Raw genomic sequence first — 15,712 nt, 5'->3', positions numbered from 1 at the left:
CTGGCGGAGGTGGGTGGGTTCGCTAGTGAATCCAGAAAGATCTTCAAGCTGCAAAACTACACCAACAGGTAAGAAACTATTCGTTGTGCAGCGTGAATCTTTCTGGATTCACTATGCTGTGCATAGACTTTGTAGCGGTTTGTTATCATTGTAGCGGTTTGTTATCATTGTGGCGGCTGGGTGGAAGATGAGCCTTGATTTTTGAATATGTGTTGAAGCACCTTCTGTCCTAATTGTGCTTCTTTGTTCATTTGTATGTCCACACAGTAGTGTTTAGTGAACCTGTGCACTGAAGCCCATGTTGCCGCCAGGCATATGTCCTGAATGGGAGTGTTAGCCAGTAAGGCTATTGTTGTCCCTTTTTCCTGGTTGAATGGGCCCGCGGCCCCTCTGCCAGTTCTTGCCCAGCTTGTTTGTGGCAGAATTGTATTGCTTGCGCGATCCGTCGTGCAATTGTCCCCTTAGTAACTGCTTTTCCCATGAAACTGTCTGCGAATGACACAAAAAATTGTTTCGTTTTTCTGTGATCCTTAGTTCTCTCTATGTAGTGCATGACTGCTCGTCTGGCGTCCAGAGTGTGCAGTGCCCTTTCTGCGTTTGTCATTGGTTTCTGGAAGAAACTAGGTATTTGAATAGTTTGGTTGATGTGGAACTTAGACACCACCTTTGGCATAAAGTGTGGGTCCGTTCTCATCACCACCCTATCGTTGTGAATTTGTATGTAGGGTTCTTGTAGCGTTAACGCCTGTAGCTCGCTCACACTGCGCAGCTAGGTGATTGCCACCAGGAAAGCTGTTTTCAAAGTTAGCATTTTGCAGTTTTTTTTTTTATATAGCGCGAACTAGACCCGAACCGAATCAGGTATCAGAGCGCTTTACATAGCACCAGTTACGTTACATGAGGACACACTTTCATTTTTTTAGGCACGGGGAGATTAAGTGATTTGCCCAGAATCACAGGAGGTTTTTGGCGTCGTTACCGAGACTCGAACCCAGATCCCCAGGTCTGAGGTCGAGCGCCTTAGCCGGTAGGCCAACCCCTCTCCCCATTTGTAGGGAGGCTTTATGGATCGGTTCAAAGGGAGCTTTCATGAGTTCCGTCAGTACTAGGTTGAGGTTCCTCGCTGGTGCTGGTAACCTCTTTGGCGGTGCGATCCTCTTTGCACCTTCCAAGAATCTTTTTACAATTTGTGAAGTAAAGAAGCTTTTCCCCGTCTCTCCTCTAGTGTAAGCGACTATGGCTGCCAGGTGCACCCTTAGCGAGGATGAGCTCAGATTAGCCTTGAGCAGGTGCGTGAGGTATCTAAGCACTGTTGAGTCTCTTGTCATCTTGTTGTGCAGTTTTTCCTTTCTGCACCATAGTGTGAACCTCTTCCATTTGGCCACGTAGCACTTCCGCATGCTAGGTCTTCTTGCCTCTCGAAGTACCTTTAGGGTGCTCTCAAGTAATTTAAGGTGGGCGAACTCTATGTCCTCAGGAGCCAGGCTGAGGCTTTCCGGCTCTGGATGCAGGACCTCTCCGTTTTGCATGGAGAGTAGGTCTTTCCTTCTCCCAAATCTGTGTGGTGCACTCTCATCTCCATAATCTGCGATTACCAGGTTTGTCTGGCCCACTGTGGTGCCACCAGTATCAGGGTCATGTTGCTCGTTCTGCACTTGCTGAGTACCTTGTGTATCAGGGGGATCGGCGGAAAAGCGCAAGCAAGTGTCTTTGACCAGCTTATCCATAGGGCATTCCCCAGTGACCCTTCCCCTGGTTGCCTGGATGGGAAGTGCTGGCATTTTGCATTCTGGCGTGTTGCAAACAGCTCTATCGATGGTGTTCCCCACCTGTCGAACAGTCTCTTTGTCTCTTGGCCATTGAGCTCCCATTCGTGTGAAGCTGATGTCTGTCTGCTGAGCCAGTCCGCTTCCACGTTGTCCTTCCCTGGCAGATGAATCGCCAGTAGATCTATGTGAGAAGTTGGCCTGATATATGATGCTCACTAGTTCTAGTGATCACCTTGTATCAGTCCAAACAACCCTTATGGTGATCGGTTGTAAGTCAACCTTATAGACCAGCTATGCTAATGGTAGCATGGACAAAGCAGTCTTAGGCTAAACTCTTTTGGCATGTGAAGCCAGCTGTTTTACCACAATATAACCCCTTGAATACCAGATGAAAGCACACCACACAGGTTGTTATGAAAATAAACAGTATATTTATTAATAACAACACCTCTGAACTCTTTATGAGGTCAGAGGGCTAAGCACATAATCTCTTACGGAAAATACGATAAGTTGCACAAAATTACAATGGTGCCCAAGGGGCACGGCAAATCATATACTAAGTACATGGTATAAGGAAATCGATAGAAGGAATGGAGCTGTCCAGAGGCTGTAAGATCGCTGGGACTACGCTATCCTAACTTTAGGGAAGTAATAGGAGGCCCACGGGACGCATTTGCATAGTGTGAACTCACACGCGAGATGCGTAACAACGTCTATGGACAGTACAGTTAAAAAAATAAAGGTGAGTACGGACAATCCTGACTAGTTAGGACTAAAACGACTGTGGAACTGGACACTAGGAGAGTCAATCTACCCTTGAGCACCGAAATGCTCTTGTTACCTCACCCACGGGCTGCGGGTGCATAGGTGCAAAGTCGTGTCGGGTTCCGGCGTTGAAGTCTATGGAGCTTGAAAGAAAAGATGCTGCAGGCGACCAGGAGGAAGATGTCCGGTGTGATCCAAGGGTGAATCAGAGATGCTGAGGACCTGAAAGCAGAGGGGACAATGTTCAAAGTCACTAGCCAGTGACTGGAGTGGAACCAGGAGGGAACCAGATGTCGTCGTCGCGATCAGGTAAAGTGGACGCTTGACTCTGCAGCCACGTGGACCAGGATGTGTCTTCGACGACCAGGATGGAGGCACGAGCTGTCCCACGCAGGCTCTCGCTGTCGGCGGTGTCTGTTCCGGATTTGGAATCAACAGGCCTTGGAAAGGCAACCCACGCGGTGAGTGGAAACGGCATCTGGAGTGGACCAGGAGGGTCCAGGGTGCTCCTCTTTTGGAAGGGAGCAAGGGCCAGTCTGGAGCAACCAGACCAGCAGTGTAGTTTTCAAAGATCGTGGTCTAGGAGGCCACTAGCCAGCCGGCAAGTGACCAGACAACGCGTCTAGCAGCAAACAAGCAGAAGGGCCCAACGCAGATCTTGTGGAAGCTGGAGGGCTGATCTTTGGTGCAGGGGCTGCTCGGGGCTGGGGCTTCTCAATCCCCAAAGCAATTGGTCGAGTTTACCTCAAAAGTCGTGCTGGAAGCTGTAGGAAGGGGGATATCTGACTATGGTTACCCCAACTTTGTTCCTGGTGTTTTGCTGTTTTTTGACTTAGTTGGCCTGGGATCCTGCTATTCAGGACCCCAGGCTTCCTGCTCTCCCTGTTAAAATGGACTCCATGTACCCTAGGTACATATCCAATTGGTACTGGGCCACCTTATCAGTCCCTGTACAGCATACCTTAGGTATCCAGGGCATTGGTGTACCCAGGGCCTACCAGGGGCTGCAGCATGTATTATGCCACCCCTGGCTGGCCACCCAAATCTGACACAACTGGCTGCACGACAGATGGGGCAAGGTGGTGTAATCACCCTTTGCTTTAGATATAGTATTCCTATATCTAACCCTAAAATGGACACATATTTTCCTATCAGTCACTCCTATGGCAGGCCTTATCAATCCTGAAGGCAGAGCGCTTGGAATTATGTGAGATGGTGCTCTGGCATGAGCCGAGCCCGTTTGCAGCTTGCTGAACCAAGTCCTAATAGCCGTTTCATGATAACGCTATACCATATACTCTTAAGTGCATTATGAACCTCGCGGTCAAATGCTAACTTTGGCATAGCATTATCAAAACATGTCGAGTAAGGTGTCATACGAATTGGAATACTAACCCCTCGCCAATTCTGGCGACGGGGTTAGCATTCCACCCTTCTAGAGGGACACGACATGTTGGTAACCTGTAACCCCGGTTGAAGTCAGACATAGCCTCAGCTCCACAAGATGGATGCTGCCACCGAGACACAAGTCTGCCCTCCTGCTGCTGGGAGTCCTCCCAGCGCGAGAGGCAAGGACAAAGGGTTTCCTGCCAGGGGCGGTGCCAGCACCGTCCCAGACAGGATTTTGTGTATCCTAGGTAGGCAGGGCTTTAGAGGAAGGTGACTACAAGTGGCACCCCGGTGCTCACTGTGCATATGCCGGCTTGAACCAGTTCCAGGGGCACACCAGCCCCTGAGCTGGGGAAAGCCCGGCATGGGAGAGGGGTGTAACCACCCCCCTTCCTAGTCCCACCCATAGGGCAGGACTTAGTCGCGTGCCAGCCCCCTTTTGCAGGATAAAGGTAGGAGCAGGCCCCCTTCCAAATTAGATCATCTTTGAATCCTGAACCGACTTTCCACGAAAGGAACTCAAGACTCTTCTCAAGATTTCTCCCTTGTGACTAAGGAGTAGTCACCCTGCAGCAGCAGGCACCATCCAAGCATCGCGGTCTGCTGTAAGTCTCTCCTCCGGATCAAGACTGCCCAGCTCGACGAGAACCGGCTTCCCTGGCACCTCTGACCTCTACCTGCATCTTCAGCCCAGCTGAGACCCGTGGGTGTGACGAGACCTCGAGGGACCGGCCATCTTCAAGACTGCACGACGCTTGCCCAGCACGACCACCGAGTGACCCTCGACTGAGTGCTTTGGGGTAAGAAGCCCCAACCCTGAGCAGCTCCAGCACCGAAGTTCAGCCCCCTTGCATCCACGAGATCTGCGTGGGGCCCTTCTGCTCTTTGCTGCTCACCGCGTTGTCCAGGTCACTTGCCCGTTGGCTAGTGGCCCTCTAACGACAAACACCGCTGGTCTGGTTGCTCCAGACTGGCCCTTGCTCCCCTCCAACAGAGGAGCACCCCGGCCCTCCTGGTCCACTCCAGACGCCATTTTAAGTCCACCGCGTGGGCTTGCATTTGCCAAGACTTGTTGGCCCAATCCTGGGTCCAGCAACGTCGACAGCAGATATCTTCGTGGGACAGCTCGCACCTCCATCCTGGTCGCCGACAACGCCTCCTGGTCCAAGAGACTGCAGAGCCCAGCAGCGCCCACTCACCTGGTCGAGGTGACTTCGTCCGGTGCCACTCTGGTGCCCACCTAAATCACTGGCTAGTGATTCAGAACTTGGTCCCCTCTGCTTACAGGTCTTCTTCCCCGATCCAGGCTTGGATCCCCACGAACTTCTTCACTGGTCGCCTGCCAGCAACTTCTTCCTTCAGGCTCCTGGTTCATCAACGAAGAAACCCGACGACATTTGAACCCTATGCAGCCGCAGCCCCTGGGCTAGGTAAACAGAGTACTCCGGTGCTCCAGCGTAGACCAACTCTCTAAGTGTCTAGACCCACTTTCGTTTTTGACCTACCTAGTAGGGTTCGCCCGAAAACACTAACTTTGCTTTTACTAGCCTCCATAGACTTTTTCCCGCCTTACGCGTGAGAGTTCCCACTCTGCACACGACGTCCCTAGGCCTCCTGCTTGTAATCTAAAGGTTCAGTAGTCCCGTCCTAGCGATCCTAAAGCCTATGAGAATAGTTACTTACCCGCTAGTATTTCGCATTTCACTTTTGTAGTATATGCTTTTTGGTGCCCCTCGGGCATTTGTGTAAATTGTGCGACTTAAAGTATTTTCTTAAGAGTTTTGTTGTGTGCTTAGCTCCCTGTCTCATAAAGAGCCAGGGTAGTCTTGTTATAAATAAATATACTTTATTTTTCATAACAACTTGTGTGGTGTCCTTTCACTTGGTGTTCAAGGGGTAAATGTGATGGTAAAACAGCTGGCTTAACACGCCCTCTAGAGTTTAGCCTAAAGACTGCACATGTCCATGCTACTAGGATAGCTGGTCTATCAGGTTGACTTACAACCAAACATCAATAAGGGTTGTTTGGACTGATACAGAGTGTTCCCTAGAATAGTGAACATTATATATCGGGCCAACTTCTCTCAACGCACGGCTGACGTCAGTGGCCCGGCCCCCTGCGCTTGGAGGCTGCTGGGGTGCGAGACGGGCACGCGGGCAAAAAGTTATTGGCGGAGCAAGGAGTTGAGCGGGGGGCACCGGGCAGCCGAGGGGGAGCCAGAGCCTCAGGAGGACGCGGACGTGCGAGACCTACACAGGTAAGGAGAGCTGCGACCCCTGCGGATGGGACAGATCTGAGTGCTGGGGGGCGGTGAGGTGGGTGAGCCCTTCTCAATCGGAGGGGGGGAGGGAAAGTGAAAGTAACTGCAGAGGCTTGCAAGGGAGACAGGAGATGGGCACAGCGCATGAGTGTACATGGTGCGCGTTCACCGATCCCATCTGAGTTGCAGCCTGCGCGTGCCCATCTCCTGTCTCCTTGAAAGCAGACTCGACGACTATAGGTCTCGCTGGGACATCGCTTCGCTATGCGTCGCAGGTGCGAGACCTAAAAAACAAAGTGCACAGACCCTATCAAACGCAGTTTAAACATCTTACAGCAGATTACTGCTGTCTCAGGGGGAAAGGGGGGCTGGTTTCACTGACTTGTTAACAGAAAATGGTCGCTGGGGGTGCACTGCTTAACATACAGGTCTTAGCACAGAGCAAAGGATACATTTGGAGGGAAAAACAGATAGTCACGGGGAATGAGAGGGAAAAACTACAGTGTTTGGACTGCAAATTCCACAATTCAACAGGTTAAATGGAAGCAGTCACGGGCAGGAAAAACCACAAGTTTAAACACAAAAACATGGCATAAATTATGTAATCACTGGCAGGTTAAAACTACAATTTTAAACTAACAACCACAGGCAAAGACAGGTAAAGAAAAAATAAGAAAAAATAAGATGATGCAAACACAGGTAGGTAAAATCGTTTTTTTAAACTTTTTTAGGGAAGAGCACTAGTCTGCCTCCTTACCACTTCCTGGACTCTGCTCACTGCAATCTGGGCACAGGTAGGCTGGATGGTGCTGTGGAGTTCGTAATGACAAGCTGCCAGCACCATATACTCGTAATGGCAGCACTGCACTTATAATGCCTAAGAATGGACTTGGACACTGTAGGGGTACAGGGCTTCAGCACCTCTACCCTCACCACTGGTATAGTGCAGCCTGCTAGAGGGGAGGCTGACCTATGCCAAGGCAGTGGTTTGTAGGCATGGCACAAAGATGTGTGCCATGTCGACTCTTCACTTTGTTCTGTACCAAAACACGCAGCCTGCAAAGGCAGTGTGTGTGTAAAGATGCTGGGCCTCCAAGGGTGGCACAATAAGTGCTACAGCCCTTAGATGCCTTCCCTGGCCACAGTGCCCTTGGTACCATTAACCAGGGGCTGATCTGTGCCCAGAGATGCCAATTGGGTTTTGTTCTCAATGCAGTTTAGGAAAAGCACATAGGCCCTTTGTTCCTGTTTGGCAGGAACCCAGGGAACACTTAGTCAAAGATGCATCAGAAGCAGGCAAAACGTGAGGGGTATCCATGCCAAAAGGGTACTTTCCTACTAAAGTAGAAATTTACCCTTTTGGCATGGTTACCCCTCACTAACTGTCCAATTAGAATTCCATCCAAGTTCAATTTTACCCAAGAACCAGTCAAAGATCAAGCCTTCAGACTTACATCAATGAGTTCCACATACAGAATGTGTGAATAAAGCAGACAGGTAATCAGTGGTTGGGACTGAAAGGATCCAGTAGTCTGTACAACGTCTGACATAAAATTAAACTACAAATTACCTTTAGGTTAGGTGTGAAAGGATCTGGAAGCCTCATATTGCGTGGGAAGGCACTCAGTATTAAGTTCCTCAGCTGGATGCAGTTTGGAGGGATCACATCGCAGAAGCCATAATGGTAATCGCATAGAAATTCTGGAAAGTCATGCAACAAGACAAGCAACACACGAAGCGTGCCCTATAAAGACAAGAATTGAAACAGTAAATATGAAGTCCAGTTAGTTATCCCTTGTGGAACGCATTTGATAATGTTAATCTCTTGAACTGAGGTACGTGGGGTACCATATTACAAATACAGTGTTTAGTTGCTCTATTGAATCTTCTACATGAGAAAATGATGCCCCTCTGGTTAAAACCTTTATTATGTAATCTCTCTGCCTCACTTCATTAATCATTTGCAAAAAGAGAGCACACTGAATTTTTAGCAATCCCAAGGAGGGCACAGAATGAGTAGTAAGACTTAAAAATGTTGAAAACTAATGTACTACTGGGAGAGTCAATTTTGTTAAGTGATTCAACTTAAGAACTGATCTTTTAGATCAGGTATATTTGCTGCCATATTTGAGAAGACATATGATGTTGTTAGGAATACATACAGAAATAATCTCTTCCACTCCTTTCTATAACTCAAAAAGAAAATAATAAATCTCCGTAATAGCTAGAGAATGCACAAGTTGTTCTTACCCTAAAGCCCTAAACGAAAACAAATTCAAACCACAAAGATAGTGATATTAAAGGTACATTTTTACCATAAGCGCTTCACTACAGGAAACTGGAAACGACCCACAGAAGAGCAATGGTCAAAATCTTCTGTACCAAAGGGGGTGGTGGGGGTGGTGGGGGTGTGTGTGTATGTATGTGGGTAGTGGGGTGTGTGTGTGTGTGTACACACACATATACACACACACACACACACACGTGCACACACAGCTTTAATCTTGAAATCTTCAGACAAACAATGCAGTATTTTTCTCTCCAGAAGTACCCACTTCCAGCTCTGGGGGATGGTAATACAAGCAGGAACTTTGGGTTCTATAATGGCATGTTGACTGAGCTCTTAAATGGAGGTGGAGGAACAATGAAAAGGAAAATGCTACTTACCAGTATGCATCTGTTCTTGGCATGTAGAGCTGCAGAGTTGCACACAAGGCATAGATTGCCACCTAGTGTTGGGCCCGGATGTTTGCAGTTTGCTTTGTTGTAGAAAAGTCTTTGGAAGTCACGGGATAGGTGACTCCTCCTTTGGATGATACTGCGCATGGTCATCGGCTCCATTCCCAGATTGTTTTTCGCCATTAGGGAAGTGATGGAGCTGTATAACAGATAGTGATGTCCATGTGATATGTATCTAATTAAGATAATACTGGAACAGATAAAGGTAGCCGGGGAGGCGGGTGGGCGTGTGCAACTCTGCAGCTCTACATGCCAAGAACAGATGCATACTGGTAAGTAGCATTTTCCGTTCGAGGCATAGGGGCTGCAGATTGCACACTATGCATAGATTACATAGCAGTTCCCACACCTAGCGGCGACCACCAGTATCCGTTGCAGTTGTTTGAAACAGAGTCTTTAGTACAGCCTGGCCCACAGTGGCTTGTTGTTTAGTTTGCACATCTACACAGTAATGCTTTGTGAATGTGTGCGGTGTAGACCATGTGGTTGTTTGCTTTGCATATGTCATCTAGGGGAATGTTCCCTAAGAATGCCATTGAAGCCCCTATCTTCCTCGTAGAATGGGCTTTTGGTGGGATTGTTAATGTGAGTTTGGCTTTTTGATAACATATTTGTATACATTTAGCAATCCACCTAGCGATCCCTGACTTTGAAATGGGATTGCCTTTATGTGGCGGTGAGAAAGACACAAAAAGCTGTTTTGTCTTACGAAAAGTTTGTGTCCTTTCAATGTAGTACAGTAATGCTCTCTTAACATCTAAAGTGTGTAGAGTTCTTTCTGCGACTGTTTGAGGATGCAAGAAAAATACGGGCAGCTCAACAGTTTGATTTAGATGAAAAGGGGAAATTACTTTTGGAAGGAATTTTGGATTAGTACGAAGAACCACTTTATTATGATGCATTTGTAGAAAGGGTTCCTGAATGGTAAATGCTTGTAGTTCACTAACCCTTCTGAGACGTAATGGCTACTAGGAAAGATACTTTCCAGGTTAGAAATTGCAATTCGCATTTATGTAATGGTTCGAAGGGAGGTCCCATTAACCTTGTGAGAACCACATTTAGATTCCACACTGGTGCAGGTGGTGTCTTGGGAGGAATTATTCTTTTAAGTCCTTCCATGAAAGCTTTAATAGCTGGCACTCTAAAAAGAGATAGATGTTGTCTATTTTGCAAGTATGCCGCAATGGCCGCAAGGTGTAACCTGATAGACCTGTAGGCTAAGTTACACTTTTGAAGGTGCAATGAATATCCAATGATGTGTTGAATAGACACGTCTAAAGGAATCATTTGGTTGTTCTGGCAGTATATGACAAACCTTTTCAACGTAGCAACGTAACATGCTCTAGTGGTGGGGCGTCTAGCTTCTTTGATAACGTTCATACCTTCTGGGGGAAGGTTGAGGTAACCAAACTATGACCTCAGGAGCCAGATCGCTAGGTTGAGCTGAGCTGGGTCCGGGTGTCTGATCAATCCATGGTTCTGCGTTAATAGGGGTGGAGATAGGTTTATTTTTTGGTGTGGTACTACAGACATGTGCAACAGGGTGGTGTACCATGGTTGTCTGGCCCAAGTTGGAGCGATTAGGAAGAGTGTTAGGGAATGTTGCTGTAGTTTGCGTACCACTAATGGAAGTAGTGGGAGAGGAGGAAAGCGTACACAAATAGTTTTGACCAGTTCATCCATATCGCATTGCCTTTGGACAATGGGTGTGGGTATCTGGCGGCATGTTTGGGCATTTTGCGTTTTCGTGGGTGGCAAAGAGGTCCATTTGAGGTTGTCCCCACATTTGAAAGAACAGATGAAGAACTTGAGGATGAAGTTCCCATTTGTGGATTTGCTGAGTTTGTCGACTGAACAGATCTGCCATAGTGTTTTGTACTCCTGGGACGTGTTGGGCTAATAGGAAGATTTTTAGTGGTATAGCCCATCTCCATATCTGCTGTGCTAACAGATAGCTGCAGAGAGTGTGTCCCTCCTTCTTTGTTTATGTAGTACATAGCTGTCATTGTCTGTGCGGACTAAGACAGCTTTGCCCGACACGAGTTTGAAAAGCTTTTAGGGCTAGAAACACAGCTAGTTACTCTAGGTGGTTGATGTGTAGCAGCTTTTGTTGCGGTGTCCACCTGCTTTGCATGGTGAGATGCAGGAGGTGGGCTCCCCAGCCGGAGAGCGATGCATCCGCTGTCAAGACTATTTGACTAACTGGCTCTAGAAACGGTTGCCCTTTGGAAAGGTTTTTGGTGTTCCACCATTGCAGAGAACGATGAGTCCGACCGTCTATCAACACTAGGTCTGTTAGTTGACCTTGAGCCTGGTTCCATTGGCGTGCTAGGCACTCTTGAAGTAGACGAATTTGCAATCTTGCGTGAGGTACTACGAATATGCAAGATGCCATCATTCCTATGAGCTGCATGAACACTCGAGCTGGTAGCGAGTGTTGAGGTTTGAATTTTGTTAGGAGAGTTTGTACACTTGTTATCCTTGCTAGAGAGGGATACGCTGTAGGAGAGTGGGGTCTGCAATCCTATGGTCACCCCAGATTTTTGCTTTTTGCTTCACTGGTTTACGACTTTCCCTGGCTGTGGGCCTGCTAATCAGACCCACAGCCTAGCTGTTCTCTCTCTAAATTGACAACCGTGTATTTTAGGTGCATTTACCAATTGGTACTGGGCCACCTTATCAGTCCCTGTACAGTGTACCTTAGGTATCCAGGGCCTACCAGGGGCTGAAGCATGTATTATGCCACCCCTGGCTGGCCATCTAAAACTGACAACTGGCTGCACGACAGCTGGGGCAAGGTGGTGTAAACACCCTTTGCTGTAGATATAGTATACCTATATCTAACCCTAAAATGGACACATATATTCCTATCAGTCACTCCTATAGCAGGCCTTATCAATCCTGAAGGCAGAGTACTTGGAATTATGTGAGATGGTGCTCTGGCATGAGCTGAGCCCGCCTGCAGCTTGCGGAACCAAGTCCTAATAGCTGTTCCATGATAACGCTATACCATATACTCTTAAGTGCATTATCAACCTCGCGGTTAAATGCTAACTCTGGTATAACATTATCAAAACATGTCGAGTAAGGTGTCATACGAATTGGAATACTACCCCCTCGCCAATTCTGGCGACGGGGGTAGCATTCCACCCTTCTAGAGGGACACGACATGTATGTAACTATGAACCCCGGTTAAAGTTAACTCGAGTCTTGGCATCACAAAATGGATGCTGCCACCACAGACACAAGTTTGACCTCCTGCTGCTGGGAGTCCTTCCAGCGAGGGAGGCTTGGACAAAGGGTTTCCTGCTAGCAGCACCCCAGATAGGATTTTGTGTATTGGGTAGGATAGGCCTGAAAGGAATGAGACATGCCTGGGGGCACACAAGGTGCCCTGTGCATACACCTGGACTTCGACTTTCTACACAGAAGACTGAAGAAATCTCCCTTGTGGGCAAGGAGTGTCCACCCTGCAACTGCAGGCACCATCAAGCGTCCAGCGGCTTCACTTTGTCGTCTTCACTCGAGGATCCAGACTTCAGAGCCCGACGAGACCCGGATTCCCAGACCTCTCCAACCTCAACTCACATCTGCAGCACCGCTGAGATCCGTGGGTGCGACGAGACACGTGGGACCGGCCATCTTGAACGAACCTGCACTTCGCTTCCAGCACGACTTTTGAGGTAAACTCGACCAAGTGCTTTGGTGACTGAGAAGCCCCAACCCCGAGCAGCCCCTGCACCGAAGATCAGCCCTCCAGCATCCACGAGATCTGCGTGGGGCCCTTCTGCTTTGTTGCTGCTCGACGCGTTGTCTGGTCACTTGCCGGCTGGCTAGTGGCCTCCCAGACGACGAACCTTTGAATCTTTGCTGCTGGTCTGGTTGCTCCAGACTGGCCCTTCCTCCCTTCCAAAAGAGGGGCACCCCGGACTCTCCTAGTCCGCACCAGACGTCTTTTCCCTTCACCGCGTGGGATGCCTTTGCCAAGGCCTGTTGAGTCCAATCCCGGATCCGACACCGCGAGCCTGCGTGGGATAGCTCGTGCCTCCATCCTGGTAGTCGAAGACACCTCCTGGTCCACGTGGCTGCAGAGTCAAGCGTCCACTCTTCATCTGATCGCGACGACGACATCTGGTTCCTTCCTCGTTCCACTCCAGTCACTGGCTAGTGACTGTGAACATTGTCCCCTCTGCTTTCAGGTCTCCTTCTTCAACAATCCACCCTTGGATTGCACCGGACATCTTCCTCCTGGTCGCCTGCAGCATCTTTTCTTTCAGGCTCCATAGACTTCAACGCGAGAACCCGACACACTTTGGCACCTATGCACCCGCAGCCCGTGGGTGAGGTAACGAGAGTATTTCGGTGCTCAAGGGTAGTCTAACTGTCCTAGTGTCCAATTCGACAGTCGTTGTTGTCCTAACTAGTCAGGATTGTCCGTACTCACCTTTTACTTGAACTGTACTGTCCATAGACGTTGTTATGCATCTCGCGTGTGAGTTCACACTCTGCACACACGTTCCGTGGGCCTCCTATTACTTACCTAGAGTTAGTGTAGCGTGGTCCCATCGATCCTACAGCCTCTGGACAGCTCCATTCCTTTTATCTACTTTCAAATTCCACTTACTGAGTATATGGTTTGTCGTGCCTCTAAGGCACCATTGTAATTTTGTGCAACTTGTCGTATTTTTCGTAAGAGATTGTCATGTGCTTAGCCCTCTGACCTCATAAAGAGTTCAGAGGTGTTGTTATTAATAAATATACTGTTTATTTTCATAACAACCTGTGTGGTGTCCTTTCATCTGGTATTCAAGGGGTTATATTGTGGTAAAACAGCTGTCTTCACATGCCAAAAGAGTTAAGCCTAAGACTGCTTTGTCCATGCTACCATTAAGATAGCTGGTCTATAAGGTTGACTTACAACCAATCACCATAAGGGTTGTTTGGACTGATACAAGGTGATCACTAGAACTAGTGAGCATCATATATCAGGCCAACTTCTCACAGGTGTAACCTATTCTATCTACCTAGAAGGAATATGCTACTTACCAGTATGCATCTGTTCTTGGCATGTAGGGCTGCTGACATTCATATCTGTGCATAGATCGCCGCCTAGTGTTGGGTCCGGATGATTGCACATTGTTGTCCTGGAAGAGTATTCGAAGTATCACGAGATAGGAGGCTTCTTCCCCTGGACTACAGTGCGCATGGGCATCCTCAGATTGTTTTTCGCCATTGTGGCAGAGATGGAGTATGGTACAGTAAGAGATGTCAATGCATGAAAGTAAGAAGGAATGCTACAGCTTCGACAGGCACCGGGGAGGAGGGTGGGCGATATGAATGTCAGCAGCCCTACATGCCAAGAACAGATGCATACTGGTAAGTAGCATATTCCGTTCGAGGCGTGTGGGCTGCTGAATTCATATCTGTGCATAGAATGTATAGCAGTCTCTCCCTTAGCGGTGGCTACCTGTGCCAGCTGTAGCAGTCTGAAAGAGTTTTTAGAACAGCCTGACCTACAGCAGCTTGCTGTTTTGAATGTACATCTACACAATAGTGTTTTGTGAAGGTATGTATTGTAGACCAAGTGGCTGCTCTACATATTTCCTCTAGAGGAATGTTCCCTAGGAAAGCCATGGATGCCCCTAGTTTGCGTGTAGAATGCGCTCTTGGGGGAACTGTTAAAGTGCGTTTTGCTTTTAAATAACATATTTGAATGCACTTAACAATCCATCTGGCTAACCCAGACTTTGAAATGGGGTTGCCTTTGTGTTGTGGTGAAAAGGCAACAAACTGTTTAGTTTTTCTAAAATCCTTCGCTCTATCAATGTAGTATAGAAGTGCTCTTTTGACATCTAGTGTGTGTAGAGCCCTTTCAGGTACTGACTGTGGATTTGGAAAGAACACTGGCAGTTCTATTGTCTGATTGATATGAAAATGGGATACCACTTTAGGAATACATTTAGGGTTTGTTCTAAGAACTACCCTATTTGCATGTACTTGGATGAATGGCTCTTGAATAGTTAGGGCTTGCAGCTCGCTAACTCTTCTAAGTGATGTAATTGCTACAAGGAAAGCCACTTTCCAGGTAAGAAATTGGAATTCACATGAATGCAACGGTTCAAAAGGTGGTCCCATTAGTCTGGTTAAAACGATGTTTAGATTCCAGACAGGTGAAGGTGGGTGTTTTGGAGGAATAAATCTTTTGACTCCCTCCATGAATGCTTTAATTGCAGGTACTCTTAACAGCGAAAGATGCTGCCTGTTTTGAAGATAAGCTGCAATAGCTGCTAAATGTATCCTTATAGATGAGTAGGCTAGATTGCAACGATGTAGGTGCAAAAGATAGCAAATGATATTTTGCGTAGAAGCATCTAGTGAGTTAATGTCATTGTTATTACAGTAAATGACAAAATGCTTCCACTTTGCAGTGTAACAAGCTCTGGTAGTAGGTTTTCTTGCCTCTTTGATAATGTTCATACTGTCAGGAGGCAAGTTTAGGTACCCAAACTCTAAGACTTCAGGAGCCAGATTGCAAGGTTCAGTTGTTGCGGATCTGGGTGCAGTATGTCTCCATGGCTCTGAGTGAGAAGAGTGGGTGTTAGCCGCAGTTTTTGGTGAGGCACCACGGAAAGTTCTAGGAAGGTTGTGTACCATGGTTGCCTGGCCCATTTTGGAGCAACCAGGATTAGAGTTAGTGAATGCTGGCGTAGTTTGCATGCCACTAGCGGTATTAACGGTGCTGGGGGAAAAGCGTATGCAAATTTGCCTGACCAGTTCATCCATATCGCA

General features: G+C 47.8%; 1 protein-coding gene across 7 annotated transcripts in view; it reads right to left on the bottom strand.

The window, feature by feature from the left end:
• The window catches only part of CNOT1 (CCR4-NOT transcription complex subunit 1), a 1,826,813-nt gene that overhangs the window by 232,383 nt on the left and 1,578,718 nt on the right, over positions 1 to 15,712 (bottom strand). For all 7 annotated transcript variants that reach the window (XM_078668607.1, XM_078668606.1, XM_078668608.1 and 4 more), the window contains one exon: positions 7,755 to 7,928. In XM_078668607.1, the coding sequence (XP_078524733.1) occupies positions 7,755 to 7,928 (174 nt within the window). The remainder of the gene's footprint in view (positions 1 to 7,754; positions 7,929 to 15,712) is intronic.

Source organism: Lissotriton helveticus, chromosome 12, assembly GCF_964261635.1.
Source record: "Lissotriton helveticus chromosome 12, aLisHel1.1, whole genome shotgun sequence".
NCBI classification, from domain to species: domain Eukaryota; kingdom Metazoa; phylum Chordata; class Amphibia; order Caudata; family Salamandridae; genus Lissotriton; species Lissotriton helveticus.
Note: the sequence above shows the minus strand (reverse complement) of the source record. Positions and strands in the feature narration are given on the sequence as shown.